Below are 19,310 nucleotides of genomic sequence, written 5' to 3'. Positions count from 1 at the left end.
ATATTATATATACACATACAAAACCCACCACGAATCTATTCTTCCTTCCCTGAGAAATGTTGACATAACTGACTCTATTTTATCAATGTCACATGCTATACTTCCAAATGCAAGGAAATGGACCACTTAAAAATGTAGGCTACTTCTTAATATCAAGTTGGTGCAGTACAACATGAGAGCTGCAAGTGCAGGTGTGTAAAATTGAAAGAAGAGCATAAGTAGCTTGTAAAATTAGGACTGTACACTTTTAAGAACATAGCTAAGAACACTTTTTAAATAGCAAGAATCTCACCCCAAATGCACCCAGAATAGAACTCAATATGCGAAGTGCCTAAATTCCCCTATCTGGTGAATATGGAAAATTTGCTGTCTCAAAAGAGACCAAGTGACTGAGTATGAAGAGGGAAGCATATCATAGAGATGGAACACAGAAATGTAACCTACCTTTGGTACCTTGCCTAAGACTACAGGAGATATGCTTGTCTGTTTAGAATGTTACTTGGAACCTTCCCCTGAAAATAGAGGCTTGCTGTCTTTCAGAATGAGGCATAGGACCTGCGCTTTCTTATTTAAAAATTGGCTGCATTCCACCATCCCATCTGTTCCCATACAAAATTCCTTCCATCAGTTCTTTCTTCTCTTTTCTGAACACATTTTCCCCTAGTGTGCCCCAATCACCAGGTAAATACTACAGGATGCTTTTGTGGAAGCTGTGCCATCATGCATTATTTGGTGTAATGAAAGAAAATGAGATAATATAATAAAGCCAAACAGGACTATTGCCTCTCAGCAGCCCCATCTGCAGGACTCAAAGCTCTGTCCCACCTTGGAAAGGAAATTCTTATCCTGTTTTTCTCATTAGGGGTATTTTTTTCCATCTAATTTCATCTTTTCATGGTCATGAGTTCTTAGTCTGTTCCTGTAAAGTCAATGGTTCCTAAGAATTAAATAACTTAAGGACATTACCTACCTATCCAATTCAAGAAAATACAATTTATTCCTGAATTAGAAATGTTATAAAATCTGCAGCTGTTAATCTTTGAGTCCTAGGTTTGAGTGAAGGATTAGATAACACTAATGCTGCTGTCTATTCACCAAATCCTTTGAAAGTAATAACAGAAACTAAATTTAATCTACTAATAATATATGTTGGGAATGTATTTCATCCTACAGTCTCTGAAGCCAAAGGGCAATGCACCAAGAGAAAAGAAACTTCAGTGTGTGTTTTGGTCACTTAATGTTGGGATTTCTTTCCAGGTTCTGTTCATTTCCTGAGAAGTACCCGTATTTCCCAAAAGATTTTCACTGATAGAATTAAATTAATCCAGCTGTTTCCCCAAGACTTTCAGACAACTAGGTAGGCACTACATGTTGTTAAAATGAAGAAACAAAGCATTTGGAATTCTTGTGAGTATCCTTGTGGTGAGATTTCTCCTTTTATTTTCATGTTTACAAAGAAAAGAATATTCTAGCAATACATCTGGACCATTCTAAAAGAACATCCTTATTTATTAAAGGTTTTGGTCCTTTAAGGTCATCATTCCCTGAAGACCCTGGGCCTGAGAAAAGTTTGGACAAGGTTCAGTTACTTGAAGTGCCTTTAAGTTTGTAATAGAAATTCAGGCTCCCGTTCCCAAAACAGTGCATCAGAGCATCCCTCTGGGCATACTGCCTTGCCAGTGAAGAAAGCTGAAGCATGATCTGGAAGGCTGACACACTCCTCCTCTCCTGTAGGATCTGTAGGCTTGGGAGGGGGTGTGAACTTCCTCTGTAAACTTAGGAGTTGCTGTGCAATGCCTGGGAGCTGGCACCTGACTGAGCATCTCCTATAAAGCAGATAGAAGGAGAACGGAATGTGTAGTGTCAGCCTCTCAGAGTGTTCCTGAGTTTCAAAAACTTTACCTAGGTGTGATTTCTTCTGCATTGCTGGGGAGCATTGCAGAAGATGGCACTGCAACTATATATAACTGGGGGAAAGCAAAGTCCCAATGCTGTACGAACATGTCTTGCGACTTCTAAACCTTTTGCTAAGACGTCTTTGTGAAGCCTTCTGATGCTCTTGCTACTGTATGTGAATTATGGAGGTCATTCTGTCCTGAGGAGAGCATGTATTTTCCTAATATCTGCAAGGACGAGGCTGAAAGGCACTGTCAGTGTTTGCACGTAGGAGTCACATAAACATATATGAGAGGCACAAAGGCAGGACTTGTACTTGACTAAATCTGTATCACGTGTGTGGATACAGCCTATAACTATTTCACTTTTGTCAGTTCTGAGCATTTCACTAACAAGGAGAACTGAGAAATCTCCACGTCCCTCTTTTCCCAGATTAGCTCATTCCCTCTTTGAAAAAAGTCACATAGAATTAAAATCTAAAATTATACTGGCATTTGCCTCAATCATACAGCAAACTGTGATGCATATTTTGCACCTGTCTTATTTGCTCAATATATTCTTGAAGTAGCATTGTGGCATATTTTGAGTTTAGCACCATTGAGACTTATGAGGTTATTTGTAGATTGTATCTTTCAAGAACCTAATAATGGACCAGGACTTCCTCTCTTCTGTGTCCTATGACCAGAAAAGGAAGCTTCCCTATAGGTTCTATCCTGGAATGCTTAGTCCAAGGGCAGAACGGGAGACTGTGAGGAGGGAAGAGGAGGGTGGGATGGGACACAGCAGAAGCATGCCAAGGAAACAGCAACATCCTGTAACTGGGGTAAACTGTTAAATAGTCACTTAGATTTGCTTGGTACAGAGTTGAACTATGTTATTTTGTACTTTAAATAGGGAAAAAAGGAAAAAAAAAAAAAAAAGATGGGGATTAATCTTGTTTTGGCATGGGTGAATTAAAGTGCCTTTTAATGGAGGTGACAGAATCATCTCGATGTTTTTCCCAGCTCTCCCTTTAGACATTGTTAGCATTTGAGAAAACAAAATAAGGCTTAATTGCTGAATCTTCACAGCTACAAAGGTGACAGTTTATCAGAACCTGATCTTACTGTGCTACCACAATCAGTAATTAGTTCCTAATTAGTTGGATTTGCTGAAAAATACATGATGGGAACTCATCATGTGTTATTGGCATCTGAAACAATTTCATCCTGTTAGCTAGAAGAAAGTACAGCTGTCAAGAATGTAAGCCTAATTTTCCCACATTAGCACTGCCTGATATAAACTGAGTTACTTCCAATCCAAGGTGCAAGTTAGCTACTGTGTGAAGAATGGGGTTCATCACATTTCATGTAGAGATTTAGAGTGCAGTAGAAAAGGATAGTGATATCTGTAGACTCTCTTTTCTACCAGTGTTCTTGTCAGTAGTTAATAGCATCTAGTCAATAGCTCTATAACTATTTGTATATGTATCATGTAATTGAGAGCGTGATTTTTCAAAAACACCCAATTAACCTCTGCTATCATTACAATTAGTGGGAGTCTTATCATTTAGAATGGTAATATTCATTCCAGAACATTTTTCATTCTTTATTTCATGGGTTTTCGAACAGATGAATAGTAGCAAATGTCTTTTAATTTCCTTTCCCCTCCATATTCAGATGCCTGTTTTTATTGAGAGTCTTGGTAGGACAAGACTAAGCTGGAGGAGAAGAGCAGCGGTGAAGCCTAATGCATGGCCTTAGTGAAGCTTTAATGCTCCTTATTTTTGAGGAGACATTTTAATAGAGAAGTTCTATGAAGAACTTCTATGAAGAGAGATGCAGAAGAAAGACTTGGAGAGTCCTGGATTCAAATCCCATTGATGCAGTATGGAGCTCGTTAGAAGATCTAAGTACAAAGTATATCGTAAACATATTTAATTGCAGGATGGTGTAATTGCTGTGGAGGATACATTACCATAGAGCTAGGAATTATTTATGAAGGGACTCATTTAGTACAAGCATTACAATTGCTTTCCAGAGAAATTCCTTTAATATAGAATTTAGGCTCCCACACTGGACGTGAAAGCAGTTTAACCTCTTACTGCTACCAACGTATGACATCAGTAACAAACTTGGTTTGTTCATTCTTGAGCTTTTTTGCAAATCACCCATAGAAAAATGTGTCAAAATTTCTGTGGGTGTCAGTCTTGGCACCACCTGCTGAAGTGCAGTGCAGTCTGAGAAGACTGACACTTAACAAGATACATTTTTGGAAAGGCAGGTGGGAGTCAGACATAGCTGATAGAAAAGACATAGGATATAAGTAGAAATGGGAGTGACCCCTCTCAGCAGAAGCCCTACTCACCTTTCTGTAGCTCATCTATCTGTTTGGGTGTCCTAAGACATCCAAACCTTTTGCTAGAAAATATTTCTTCTCAGCAGGAGAATTCTCCCTTCTCATAAAATTGCTTGGAACAGAGAATTTTGAACACTTATGGTTCTTCTGACTTACAAAATAGCATGGGCTTGATTAGCTAATTAAGATTGAATATCTAAGCATCCATCTCATGATTCTGGCCCCTGTGATGTGGAGATAACAGAAGTGACACATGACCTATGAAAGACTTCCTGTCTTCTGGAGTGGCAACTGAAATATCTTTGGTTTATTTTAAATTTCATTAGATGCAGTTAAGCAACTGAATTGCAAACCTATGACTAAACAATGGATAGGGAGTCAATGTGGTAACCTGAATGTAGATATCAAATGCTATTTCAGATGACTTGGATCATTTGAGGCATCCACAGAGAGTGACAGATACAACAGCACTGTATTTCACAGCTGATAGCCCTTTGCATTTGGGGTATGTTCTTCTGGAGCTGAATGTAGAGGACAGATGAGATATTTCATATTAAATAGCACTAGATCTCTGCATGTAAGTGACTAAACCCAGGCCAAAGTGTGCAATTCAGCTGGAGACCTTTAGGTTGTGGAAAAAATATACACAGTTTGCTTGTATTGTCTTACTTTTCTCTGCTTCAGTACTTACTACATAGGCTCCAGTAGTGTCCATGCCACATCATAGAAAGGTGGTCTTAGATAATTTCTTCTGTGATAATTTACTGCCATTAATATGGATAATGTCTCTGAACAGGTGAGGTTATAGGTTTATAAATAGTGGAAGGAGCTAAAGGGAAGTCTGCCCTAAATGGGAGGAGTGGAGGCAAGACAAGAGAGTGATGATTCAAAAAACATTGCCCGTAAATAGAGAAATGATGCCTCCTCGAGTAGTTCCTCAAACTGTCTTAAAAATACCACAGCCTCTTTTTCTTGACCGAGGGAGAAGCATAGGAACTTGGACTCAGGCTGTGATGAGTAAGGGCAGATGCACATGGGATACTTTCTTCTCTTTAGGAATGCCCCTCAGAACTAGAAAATTGGAATTACATAACTTACATTACTTACTCCTTAAATGCATCCTATTCTGTGAGTGTTCAAATCTTACACTAGGCTCCAGGCTGAATGCTGATAAGAGACTTCCTAAAGTTTTCTTCAGGATGGCCATCTGGAGGTGGTCTGTAGAAGCAATGACAAGGAAGTGGAATTTTGGGTCAGCAGCATAAAACCCTAATTCATCTGGATAAAACTGGTGCCTCCAAAGATTCAATTTACAACAGAAAAAGACCTGCAGTAGTGAGGATGGCTTCATGTTGCTACTGATACATTCGCTACCTGGGCTAGAACTGAAATCTTAAGTAAGGTTCTAAACAACAGTATTATAAGAGCTCCTGCAGAAGAGATACGGGATGGTGGTACCTACCCAAACCTGCTCTAGCTCCTGCTGGGCACTGCTGTGATGCTGTTATCAGACCAGGACAGGAATGATAGGAAAGGATGAAGTCCCAGAGGCAGACTTAAATATGCCTTGATACACAAGGTGTGCCTGTTTTTTGCTGCTTTCCAAGTTTTGGAAGAGGTACCACACCTGAGCAGGCATGACTGCAGCTGCTCCTAGAAGGGGGAGGGGAGAGTAAAAATAAAAACCTGCTTGCAAACTGGAATGAGCAACTTAACATTAAACATTTCTGTGTGTGCTGTTACTTTGCTCATTTATCAATAAAGGTGATAATTACATCACTGAAGTATTTATTTTTTTTTATTCTGCTTGGTTTTCATACTTTTGTTAGACAGCAATTCTCACTTTTCACCATAAGTTACCACTGGATTGAACACATTCATTGTTCCTTCTAAGCAGCTGTTTCAAATGTATCAGAATTCTTTCTCCCGGATTTTTCACCTAAATACTGATTCTAATAAATTTGCTTTAATTCATTCTGTATTACTTTAGACTTTGTCTTCATGAATCCAATACTTTCGTAAAAAAATAAAAATGCTTCAAATATGTTATTTACAAATGCCACCAAAATATTTCTGAAAACAATTAATATGCTAGGAAATACAGTATTTCCAAACCAAAGTACAGATGGCACAAATGACATTACAGAAATCCTTCAACTGATTAATACTGAATACTGTAGCTATTGTCTGCTAGACTTTCTGTCATGTGCATTTACAAAGCAGCAAGGGTTAGTGTCACTATGTTGGTATGTTGTTTGACTGTGTCATAGCTCTTTTTCTTAATTAATTAAAATTGTTGAGGGACAATGTATTGCTTCAGCCAAGTTTTCCAAAGGACTTAATTTCCATGAAAATTTAAACTTCCAAATGAGATGAAACAATTCTCTTAAAAATGGACTAATTAAATGTGTGACTAACCAAACTATTGCCTAACAATTTGAAAAAAAATCTGTTTCTTCTGTGACACAACACCGCATTATATTGATATAGTCTAAATGGCAAAGGCGGCTTTTGTGTCATCTATCATCTGTAAATTTAGTGAGAATGTGGGATGATAATAGAAGAAATTGTTAGGTACATTACAATAGGTAATATATTACCTATAATAATGAAATATAACATTTTTAACATGATAAGGGGATGAATACACTCAAGTACAGAATTGATCATTTTCAAATCGCTTCCCACAATTTAGAGGTGCCAGATATGAAATAAATTACTGGTTAACTACTGAGCCTTTGAAATCAGCCAGCCTTCTGCTTGCTGCAGTGTGATGTTGCCAGCAGGTTGAGAGAGGTAATCAGCACTGGTGAGGCCACACTAGTGGAGCACCATGTCTGGCTTGGGGCAGAGAGACACAGACATGTTAGAGAGAGTCCAGCAAAAGGCCACAAAATAGATGATGGAGCGGCTGGACCATCTCTCACATGAGGAAAGGCTGAGAGAGGTGGGACTGTTCAGCCTGGAGAAGGCTCAGGGAAATCTTGTCAGTGGGTATCTGAATGGCAGATGTTGACAAGGACACAGCCAGGACCTTTTCAGTGGTATCTGGTGTCAGGACCAGAGGCAACAGGCACACCTGGAAACACAGAAGGGTCCCTCGTGAACAGCAAGAAATACGTTTTTTTACTGTGAGGGTGACCAAACCCTGTCACAGGTTGTCCAGGGAGGTGGTGGAGCCTCCATATTTGAAGATGTGGTCCGGGGCAACCAACTCCAGCTGGCTCTGCCTGAGGAAAGGGGTTAGCCCAGACAACCTCTAGAGGGCCCTCCCAAAATCAGCCATGCTGTGATTGTATGTAGGTGCAGCATCACCAGTGCCATTTTTTCCCCGGAAAGCTTCCAGGTAACAACTCTGCCGTATTCTTTCATCTGGTGAAATACAATGGAAATGGCAGCAAAATGATCCCTTGGAGAGGTAACGTTTATCAGCTCAATGCAAAGCTGAGAAAGTGCAAATATTAATATTCAGTTTAAGGTCTATATCTGGATGAAGATGCACTGATGTTTCTGTAAGTATGTTGGCTCCAAGTACTTGCTCAGCATCTTGAATCCTCTTAAGACTGAGGACTGGCCTCAGGATGTGTAGTCTCATCACAAGAGAGATGCTGCTACCTTCTGCCTTCAGATTTATGCCTTGCAGGTACTATCACATACCTGAGCATCTCTTAGACAGTATCTTTTACCTGGCAGAACTATTCCTTGCTCATCATGCCTCCTGTTGCAACTCCCATTTTTGGAGCCTCATGCCCCCTTCTTTACAGAACTTAGTCATCCACTTTAGCACTGAGCCCTAGAACAGGACACCCAATTTTACATGCCTTAGTCCTACAAAATTCAGGAAAAATCAGCAAGGAAATCAGAAAGTGTGTGTGTGTGTTTATATGTATGTACACACATGTAAAGAGTAAACTTTAATTATTATGTACATGAATTGCATCATTGCTATACTGGAAATATTTTTTATGATTTAGCTTGCCCTCATAACCAGATTTACTGCTTATATAATTAATATAAATTTGTGAATTTTTTCTTTGGATTATCATTTTCAAAATGTACTATGCATGAAGAGGATTTTGTTACTACATCTCCCATATTTACACCTAAAAATACAGTGCAAAACATTCTGGGAATATTTTTATTAAACATGAAATATAACACATCCATCAATATTTTCAGCAGCTCTTAGATCAAATTTTGTATTTTTCCCTATAAATTAAAAAAGTTGACTATTTAAACACCATTAATAGACAGGCTATAGAACACTTTTCAAAATGAAGACGATAGCCCTGAATTTGCGCAAATTGCAGTATTATTCAGTCTTTTATTTTGATGTCTTAAAATTCAACTAACAATCTGACTTCTAGGAGAAGAAAGATAAAACAAGAAAAGACAAATCTTCATAAAGGAGTAAGGCCACTGTGGCTAACTGGGTGTCATCAGAGTTAATACAGCAGTCACTTCCAGTTTCCCCGTTGTCTTGAGGTTTGAAATTGGTTCCACTAAGGCAGATGCATTTTTGGATGTCCCAGAATGACCAGATGTCTTAGTTGCAGGATCAGTTCTTTTGACTGAGTGGACCTTCCAGACAGCCCTACTTCAGAGCCAGGTGGCTCCTGGGCTCAGTCCCCTGCGTGGTGCCTTGTGCCGGTACAACGTTCAGGTAGATGTCGTACTGTTGGTCCATGCCAAGGTAGCTGTCGCTCATGAGATACAGGGTGTAGATACACCTGAAAAGTAAAAGCAGCATTGTTAGTTTGGGAATTGGGTCTTGACTACTTGGAAAACATAATAACTAAGAGAATTTGGAAGTCTGTCATACTTTCCAGGAGTTTCTGGAGTATAAAAAGCAACAGAAACAGTATTTCGATTTCTGACATATCCAGTTCTTTTCAGGGCGATGAGTTCTTTTTTATCAACTTCTCCCAATATCAAAAACCATCCTTCATCCTTGACTTTGGGGAATCTAGGAGCCATTGCTTTACTGTCCTGCTTGCCCTGTTGGGGAAAAGAAACAGCTTAGGAAAACTAGAAATCACCTTTCCAATATGTAATTTTTCCTTGAATGAAAAACACCTTAAAACCACCTTGCTGTCAATTGTTATGTAAAGCTATAAATCAGCCAGACTAAAATAGTGTTATTTCTTTCCAGAAGAAGGGTTAAAAAAATAAAATAAAAATCACAGTCCACAGAGAAAAATTCAGAATACCAGGTATTATTCCACTTATTTTGTAAACTACTAAAACTTGAATGGAAATACTATTCTCTTTCTGTAATTTTATCTAATATATTCCAAATACAGAAGGGTTAATTGTAAACCCAACATCTTTAAATAAAGCTGACCAATATTAAAGTTTAATATAAAGACAAAACAAGTACTTATTTATTTGAGCTTGATATATCAAAAGGAAAGATTATTTTAGTAATTCTTTAAGACAGTGACTTTACTGCTGGAAGCTGAAGACAGAATGAAGCCTACTCAATCAACATTCATTTCGTGTTTTGTAGAGGGAAAGGTTTTATTGAAGATTTGTATGGAAGAAAAAACACCACCACAGCAATGAAGCTTTAGAAACAGTTTGATCCAGCTGTTTTTTACAAAAGAGGGATCAAATTCTAGGAGAGGTTTATAAAACAGTGATCACTGCATGAAATGCTTCTGCTCCTTTCTTTTCCATGGCTTCTGCTTAGGAAAAGACTCTGCCAGTAGCTGGCACAGCAAATAGAACGATGTATGGATGAGCTTCGACCCTTTGTCCTTCCTAAAATAAGACAGCTTCCCTTTGCAACTATGGTGAATCTGCTGTAGCCAGGACAAAAAGTCTTTTGGGAAACAAGAATACTTTTCAAATATAATACATAACTAATGTAAGATAACTTCAGGAGTTTCAACAGAACACATCTATCTCCACTATTATTTTTATCAAAATGAAATTGTCTTAAGAGTCTCAGAAGTAACAGCTAAAACTGTTCCCCACTTTTGCCTTGAGCTCTAATGCTGGAAATTAAAATTCTTAATTATTTGAAATGTTAGAGAAATTAATTAGCAAAATTATAACCATGGTGGTCCATACGCTGCTCATGGTATGTAAATGACAGGACAAGGCATAGATAAGTGAGTGACAGCTCCAGTGTCAGCAGTGCCCCACACGAAGGCAGGCCCAACTCTCCCCAGAGCCAACATGCAGGTACACCCAGGTGCTGCTGCAGGGGCAGAGCAGCTGGAAAAGGGTGCAGCTCCTGGAGTTTCTGGCTTGGCACACCAAGACTTGCTGAGAGCCATGCAAGCTGACCAGCCCAGGAGGCAATGGGATATGCTTTAAATGGGCAAAGGGCTGGGACTGAAATGTAGGTGGGAAAGAACTGTATGTGGAAGTTGTTCTAGGAGCTGTTCAAAAAAGAATCAGATGTAAAACATAAGGAAAATATTCTCAGTAAAGGCCTGAGGATGTGTTACGAGTAGAAATATATTTATAGGTGTGAGTCGGGTATGCAGTTTGGAAGCACCTGTGAATGTAGTTGGAAAGCCTATAAAGTAGTTCGATTTTTTTTTCATTGACTTGGTCTAGGATTTTACCTTAAGAGCCTACTTACTATCCTATTGCAACCTGAAAAAATTTTTCTTCACTACTAACACAGAAGAGGCTTTGAAAGTGTTCATAACTTACATAATACTTAAACCATAAAGAAACCTATTATACTGTACAAAGCATCACTGATAATGTAAATGGATTATTGGACACTTGTGCACTTGGGAAGGAAATGATAAATTAGTCTACCTGGTACCCCATCTGGGTTCTGTGCAGATTTATTTGGAGCACATACTCTTGATCAGCATGCAGTTTGATCCATCTCTTGTCATCTCGTGTGTCTGTTGTCAGAGAAGGAACAGGTACTTCATTCTGTGGCTGAACTGCCTCATCCCAGCTGCCCTTAATGCTCAGACTGACATTTAGAATTGGCAAACGGCACAAGAAATTCCAAGCCTGTAGAAAAAACAGATCCCTGTGGATTACAAGATAATCTGTACAATCATTGTCACTCTAACAACAATTCAATGTGCAGTTTACATATTTATTCTATATTAATAATATTTTATTGTGTATTAGAATATATGTAATCATACAACTCTCAATCATAAGCATAAAATACCTTTCATTAACCTCTTATGCTACTTTCTTCCTAGCAAACAAAACAAATGTCAAACTCCTCAAGCATGTTCCACATGCCATACTAAGATTACTGATGTCTGAACACAGGAAAAATTCCTTACTGCTCCCGATTAAAGTATTTTTTCCCTATAAGCCACTTAAAAACTAGTATAATTAAGTTTTAAATTAAACTTCCTTAGCATAATCCATAAAGAACAAGTCACTGCAGTGCTAATTAGCAATAGGCAAACCTCAGAGAGTTCAGAGGATCAGTTCAGATAATTAACCAAAAGTTCAACTGCATATCCAAAGTTATCCCTATTTTTTTTTTTTTTTAGGTTTTCTTGCATCGATCTTCATGAACTCTCCTTCTTAGAAGTCTCCTGAGGAATTTTAAGTCTCTGCAGTTTCTCTTGAACTGCAACAGGTCCTCAACTTTCCCTCATCCTTGTGCAGGGAACTGTTGTTGGAGGATACAATCTGCGTAGATCAACATGACACTCAACCTTAAAAAGGCATCCTGAATATGCAGCCCTATGTTTTCTCTCATTTTGGTCTCTACCAGACAAGGAAAAACAGCTCTGAGAAGCTGTGACAAAAATGGAAGGGAGCAATGTAGGCTTTCATTTAGTGAAAAAGAAAATTAGCACATTCACTCAATGAAATCTGTTAGGAAAAAGAAATGGGATTGGCTGTGGAATGGAGGCAGTGATTTGTGGCCTTCCTATGGCTGAAAAACATAGATCAAGATGGCACTGGAAGAAAAAAACAAAAGACCAAGAATCACCCTCTGCCCTGTTGTCTTTCCCCTCCACCCCTGGAACAGAACAGGAATCAGCATATATGAAAAGCTAGAGGGTGGGAAGGAGAAGAAGGAAATAAGAATATTGATCTTGGCAAAGAGCCATCAGATACCAAAATGGGAACTTGTGGGAATGAAGAGGGTAGGCCATAATCACATGGGCAATAGCATGGAACAGAAACGTTTTATCCGGAAAAAACAAAAGCATTTTATTTTTCAAGTATTGGTTTGACCATATTGTGTTTCAACAAAATGTATTTTCATTTAGATTGTGCTTGATGTGTCTGATTAGTTTTTCTGTGCTGGAAGGCCTAGAGGCCTAACGAAAGCTAAGTTTGCTTTTTGCAGACATCATTGCCACTAGTCATACTGACAATAATAGTATATGTCAATACATAATTAGGGATACAGCAGCCATGGAAGCAGACCTAAGGTCGTGCTGCCCTCAGAAAGGTGGTGCTGTCTCTCTCTCCAGCGTTCTTCCCACCAGCTCGCTGTGCCCCTCTCTATCCCTGGTATGTTGGCATTGCCATGATGGGATTGTGCAGCTAGATGGATCAGCTTGCTAATCATTTTGGTGACAGCATGAACTTAGATCAGCTTAAAGCTGACTGTGGAAACATATTCTCTAATCCTGTGACTCTGAATAAGCATGAGCCTTCAGTGCCACTGAAAGAAGTGGTCCAGCCTCCTCCCCTGCTGGCACAAGCATTCACATAGCCACTTGGCTACAGGCCATTTTGACTGTCAGTGAGAGGGTTGATAGGATTCCTCCCTCCTCCTCCCCTCGTCCCCAGATGCTCATTCCCACCTCCTTGCCTGAGGCAGACACAGCATTTGTGCAGCTGTGTGGTGAGCTGGGTCAGAGGAGGTGAAAACGGCACGGGGAGGGCAGGACTGCCCATTTCGGCTGCAGCACAGGCTTATTTGGATTAAAATGGCTGCATTACCAGAGCCTGGCTGAACTAAATGAGAAAACTGATTTCAGCTACCAACTAATCTCTCTCTCTCTCTCCTCTTCTGTGTATTGCATGAACAGCTGTGTCTGTTCAGTGCAGAAGATGGGGAGGGCCAGCTGTGAGCGCTCAGGAACTGCAGCGTAAAAGCAGGGGACACAGATGAATTGCACTGATGTTCTTAACTGTGTCTTAGCTAGGAAACGACAGGAAAACTGTAACAGAAACTAAACAGCTAGGACTTTAAGGAAAAAGACATCTGTCTTTGTCCCAACTCTGAAAGGAAATGGGGAAAAAAAGGCAGCACTTCAAAGAAGGTGAAAAAAATACCACCGACATTCTTAATTAAGTTGTTGTTGCCAGGATTTTGATACATTTCATACACAAGACTACTAAACCCACCTCCAGCAGATCACACTGGATGACAACTTGAGTAGTAACATCTCAACTGGCAAATGATTTTACGTTGAATGTAAAGGTTTTTAAGATGAAACTTAGAGTAGGAACTCTACAGACCCACTGTGTGAGAGTGTCTAAGCAGGGTATTTCTGTTGACTTCAGGAGAGGAACCCCGATACAAACCAACGTGGTGATCACCTCTTTGGCTGTACTTTAGATATCATTTACCTTGAAAGCTTTTATGTGTCTCAAAGGACAAGAACTGGTACAAATATGTTAAACAAAGTTTAATTTCAGCAGAGATCATAATTTATTAACTCCTGTGGTGGCAATACTTGTTACCTTCATCATAATCTGGTGAAGGTTATGATTTGGGCTGGTTTACACCATACAACCCCAACATATCTATTTGTCAAAGGCTGTCATGTCCTCATGTAGCTTTCATAATACAAACAAACAAAGTAACTCTGAGTAACTTTCTAATTAGATAAGAAAGTAGCTTTAATACGTCATCCTATGTTGGCTATTAACTGTTGTATTTGATGATCTTAAAGGTCTTTTCCAACCTGAAGGATTTTATGATTCCTTGATTTATCAAGTCTTGTATATCTGAAAATCAAAGGCAAAGTTAGTACTGCTTGATCATTGATACAGTCTGCACAGCAGGAGGCCTTTTTATCATCCATGCAATGTGGGGAAAATGAAGAAATGCTTTTCTCACCAAAGAAAAAAGTCAAGTAGTAGCAGGTGCAAATGAAAAGATTATAGGAACACAGATACTTCCAGAGTAAAAGTAGATAATACTATAGTAGAGATAACATTTATTTCTTTTCAATCTTGAAGTTTCTTTTTTCTCTTTCAAAAATATCAGTATCAACTTAATATTTTACAAGGTGTCTAATGCTTAAGTGACTTAGAAACTGAAAAAGATTTGTTAAAGAAGTATGATTCACAATGAGTCATTGAAACAAACACAGAGCTTTGACCAGAGCTTGGGGTTAGTCTAAATAGTTCGAATTTAGGCTGTCAGCTTTAAAGCTCCCCTGACTTTCAGTAAGCTTTGGAATTATAATACTAAATTCTGTAAAATTAAACTCAGGCTCCCATGTCGCTTAGGTATTTTTTGACCATTTTACTGTTTTTTTGCTGTATAGGAACACATAAGCATATATGACCTCCTTTTAAATATGTCAACATATCCAATATATACATGCTCATATATGCTATACATATACATTTATCTACCAATCCCATAGATTCAAATCATAATGAAATGAAAAATTCTTCACAAACCTTTGGGAACATCATTAGTATTTTTGCCCATAATCTGTCTCCCCAGGACCTAGCCTAATATTCCAAATCCATGAGCAGCTTCAAGAGCTGCTATTTAAAAATTAATTACCAATCTGCTTAAAAGGCATTTTCTCCCTTCCAAATGTAAAATTTCTTCCTTTTCCCATCTGCCTGAAATTTATGTAAAGCTTAAGCTGTTTTTACCAGTTTCTTGCTAGTAATCTTTAGCTTTAAGATATGAGTTCAATATACTTTGAGTGAGAAGTAAAATGTTTTTTAGGAAAAGAATGGTTTTGTCAATTTAGTGGTATACTTACCATTTTATTTGACTCTGTTCATGTCTGTCAGAAGGCTAAGCTTAAACTCTGTAGTCTGGTATTCTTTATAGAAAACATATCATACAGATGCTGAAGAATTTTTCTCTTGGTTGGCCCCTGTCTATTTGAGAACTTTAAGACTTTACATATGAAGACACTCAACAGGCAGTCTCAATATGAATTTTAACTTTTTGCAAGGTATTACAATAGTTTTTTGGGTTTTTTTTCTGTAAAAAACTAGAGTAAGGAATATAATGTATTGGTATAAAGATTTCACATTTGTAATGCCCTACAACAATACACTCATGGCTTTGCTATACCCAATACAGCCATTCCCAGCTCATGGAAATGAAACTTTCTCCTCATGTGATGGCAAGACATTATGTTTTTCCCTCTTATGTGCGTCTGTATTTACAAACATAGGTATATAGAGGCATAGAGTCATTTGTAGCGTGAACATACACACCACATACACACAAGCTATTTTTGAAGAAACTGCTAAGACATTTCAATACCAGCCAAACATATTTATCTGAGGATTAATCTTCATCTATTGAATCAGACGAGAACACTGCCATGCATACAATTATTTAATTAGCAGCCAAATCCTCTGCCAGTCAGCAGCCGTTCCAGGCATACTGATGGGGCAGTAGATGCAAATCTCACAGTAGTACTGCTTTTTCTCATTACTACTGCAATTAGCACTTAAATTGATGCTTTAAACATACTAATTTCTGGAATAATTCAGGATTTGTATGTTACCTGGGATCGCCTCACTGCAGAGACGACACCAGATTGCTACGCAAATTGAAGCACTTTTGAGCCAAATAACCATCATCATATCAGACAGAGCCAATTTGCATTTGCTTTTAAAGATAACAGAATGGCAATTTATGCAAATAAATTAAGTAAGTTTACTTCTGAGTTCTCCCTGAACTAATTACAACAATGTTCTAATTTTTTATCACATCTAAAAGTTGGACTTAAATCAATGTGTATTATGTTAGAAATCTGTTGTTAAAGGAAGCCTTTTTTTGATGTCAATACATTTTCTTAATTCAAAATTTTGATGTTAATTTGGTTACAAATGCAGATGTCTGTTATAGACATTTAAGTACTTTTCTTCTTGTCCGCATACCAGTAAAAGGTTTAACTGAAGCTGAACAGTCAAACGCAGGATATATTGCTGTCCTTTTAAACATTCAAATAAAAATCATTTGAAGCATAGCTTTTGAAGTTTTCATCTTATTTGAAATCAATAGGCTTAGCATGTGATGAATGCTATGGAATATACCTGTCCTTTGCTGCAAATGCCTTGAAAATCAAACTGAAAACAAGACTTTAGTAGCTCAACATTTTGGAATAGTATTTTTTTTTCCTCCCCTGTGAAGTATGAAATTTTCATCTCCTTTTTCTGTTTCAAATACAAAATGAGTGCTGGATCTTTTACTAAGAGTATTCTTAGAAAAAATGGTGTTTGGCAGACCACTTCAGAAACCAGCTATGATGACATTTGCAATGCATGTATTCCTAGTGCAGAGCTATGAAAAGGTGGATAACACTCAGCAGATTGAATGACCTAGAGAAGCATCTTTAGAGCAGAGCGATGTGGTAATATCAGCCATAAACCAGAGTCTGTTACTGCTTAGCAGGGAATAAGTGAGAATAATATTAAGAAAACAAGCAGAGAAGAACCTTTGTAAAGCCAGCAGTACCTTGAAATTAGAGCAATGAATGTGTTGCACTTTATACAGAATGTCACGTGATATTTACTGAAGGGGACAGAGTATTTCTTTTCCCAACTACTTTTCCTTTCCAATCACATGATATTTGTGATAATGATCACAAATAGAAAGTGTTACCTGTGAAATGTGTGCTGCTTGCAACTCACTGTCCACAATGGAAGCAAAAACATTCTCTTTTCCTTCACAGGCAGCCATTAGTTCGGGAAGACACTCGATAGGTCCTTGGTAACCTCCATGCATACTCTTCCTTTGGCCTTGGCTCCACTTCCTGATACAGACAGCAAAACATATGCCCAGGGAGGGAAAGCAAACATTTGTATTCAGTTGTTTTGGTGGTAAAATTCAATACTGTTTTCTGCTTTTAAAGGGTGGTCATTTACTTTTGGTTAGCATTATCTATGCATCATCTAAGCATCTATAGAGCTTTGCATTATCTATGATGTTAAGATGGATACTAATGTAGTTTTATAATAGATTAAAATAAAGAGATAATTAACATACAGAGTTAGATTTGTTAGCACTTGGAACCCTTCCAGTGGTCTCTTGTTAATTTGTCTGGAATCATGGTTCTCAAAATAATCTGTGGGGGTTAATTAATCAATGAATATTGAAAACAGAAACAGAAAATCCATTTGGCAAAGCATCACTGTGAAAGACAGAGTTCTGCTTCTGATTTGTTAACAAACATTCTTGGGCCCAACAATGACATTCAAACAATCAGCAGCGGGAAGTGGAAAGAAATCGGAAACCTGCTAACGCTTAAAAGAATTACATACTGAAAAAGGTAAAGATGCTGGAGCTCTATATTTGGCAAAGTCAGCAGGGATGATTCATGTATCCATCTACCCTGAACCACCATCTGCACCAGGTTGGTTATGTTCAGAGCAGTCACCAGCCAGCCATGATGTGCTGCAACATCCAGCATTGCCTAAGCAAAGGAGACACATAATAAAAACAAAAGAATGCAAATGTAATTGCATACCTGGTTCATACAAGGAAGAGCATGTATTTAATGTTTAACATTAACGTTTAATGTGAACATACTGTGATTTCTAGGCCTTAACATAGGAATTTACTTCAACTTCTATTGATGGCAGTTAGGCACCTTTGGAATTAACCTTGAAAAAAGATGAGTTAAATCCTGTATCATTGTTATCAGCGCTAACTCTTGAAAAGGTAATTTACACAATGGTTTTGGGGGTGAGAACTGAAGGTAGAATCTTTTCTGTGCAAGTAAGTGCTCTTTGACATAACCCAGCCCAGAATGAAGGGAATGAATCTTAACACTTACTGTAAAGGAAAAGGTTAAAATTAATGGCAGTATTTGTTTATATTTTGACATGAGACCTTTCTCAGAATTACATAATTGAACTATTTAAGAACACCACCAATGTATTTACATTTGTTCAAAAATTAATACAAATGTCATTTACTAGGAGCAATTATTATTTCCATTTGAACTAAGTACTTAAAAAATCCCTGGAATTGGACTAGATAAAAGCACTAAAATTTAGCTTAATAGCATATTTGAGGTTTTGTTTAACACTGGCACATAAGTTGAAATCTTGAAAAAACCTTACAAAATAGCTTATATTTTACCTAGGGTGAGTAAAAGCGATGAGAAACAAAATGGATTTCACCCTTTGCATTGTAAACAGTTGACTGTCTTGAGAATGAGGGATGTTTGGCTGTCTCTCCTTTGGCTTCTCTAACCTGATCCTGAAAAGCTTTCCCAAAGTACACAGAAAACACAAGCAAACAAAAACCACCTATCCAGCTATATATCAGACTTCAAAGTGTTAAAAATCATCCTGCCTTCCATGTCTCATGAATTTCCATTCCACTTCAACTTCCCATATTTTGACAATACAAATAAGAGGTATACTGTTAGTACCATTAGCATAAAGATCTAAAGTTAATTCAATATGGATTTTGCAATGCAAATGGCCCTATGGACATGAAAAAAATGGTTCTGCTTGCTTTTTTTCTTGACTGGACTTACACTCTGTTTGGTTAGTCTGAAAGTGAATTTAAGAGTTCTTCCAAGGGAAAAAGAACCAAACATGAATTTTTTGTTTCAATTATTTTTAATAGTAAATGCAGCTATTTGGATATATAGTATACTTTTCACCCTGTCTAGAGTACATTGAAAGAATGACTATGATTCATGAAAGCATTTTAGCTGGTGAAGAAAACGATGCTATGTTAGTTGTCTTGCTTATTTTGTTCTTCAATAACATTATGATCACAATAAAGTGTGGGTCCTCATATTACAACACTAATTCATATTTGAGTAGAAAGTCATATATTTAACAGTAGTTTGTAATTTAGGGAATTCTGTGTTTGATTAAAATACTACAAAATGTTTTTTTTTAAGGAAGCAAGGAACACTGATATATTGAATCTGGTATAT

General features: G+C 37.8%; 1 protein-coding gene across 1 annotated transcript in view; it reads right to left on the bottom strand.

Annotated features, from left to right (window-relative positions):
* Window positions 1-5,998: 5,998 nt before the first annotated feature.
* Window positions 5,999-19,310, bottom strand: part of ASCC3 (activating signal cointegrator 1 complex subunit 3) — a 256,973-nt gene continuing 243,661 nt past the window's right edge. The window contains exons 38-42 of the mRNA XM_069011075.1: window positions 17,674-17,825; window positions 17,015-17,165; window positions 11,014-11,220; window positions 9,056-9,231; window positions 5,999-8,963 (exon numbers count right to left, since the gene is read on the bottom strand). Coding sequence (XP_068867176.1) covers window positions 8,828-8,963; window positions 9,056-9,231; window positions 11,014-11,220; window positions 17,015-17,165; window positions 17,674-17,825 — 822 coding nt within the window. The 3' untranslated portion in view covers window positions 5,999-8,827. The remainder of the gene's footprint in view (window positions 8,964-9,055; window positions 9,232-11,013; window positions 11,221-17,014; window positions 17,166-17,673; window positions 17,826-19,310) is intronic.

This window comes from Aphelocoma coerulescens, chromosome 3 (genome assembly GCF_041296385.1).
Source record: "Aphelocoma coerulescens isolate FSJ_1873_10779 chromosome 3, UR_Acoe_1.0, whole genome shotgun sequence".
In the NCBI taxonomy this organism is placed as follows: Eukaryota; Metazoa; Chordata; class Aves; order Passeriformes; family Corvidae; genus Aphelocoma; species Aphelocoma coerulescens.
The sequence above is the reverse complement of the archived record's forward strand: the minus strand, read 5'-3'. Positions and strand labels throughout refer to the sequence as shown.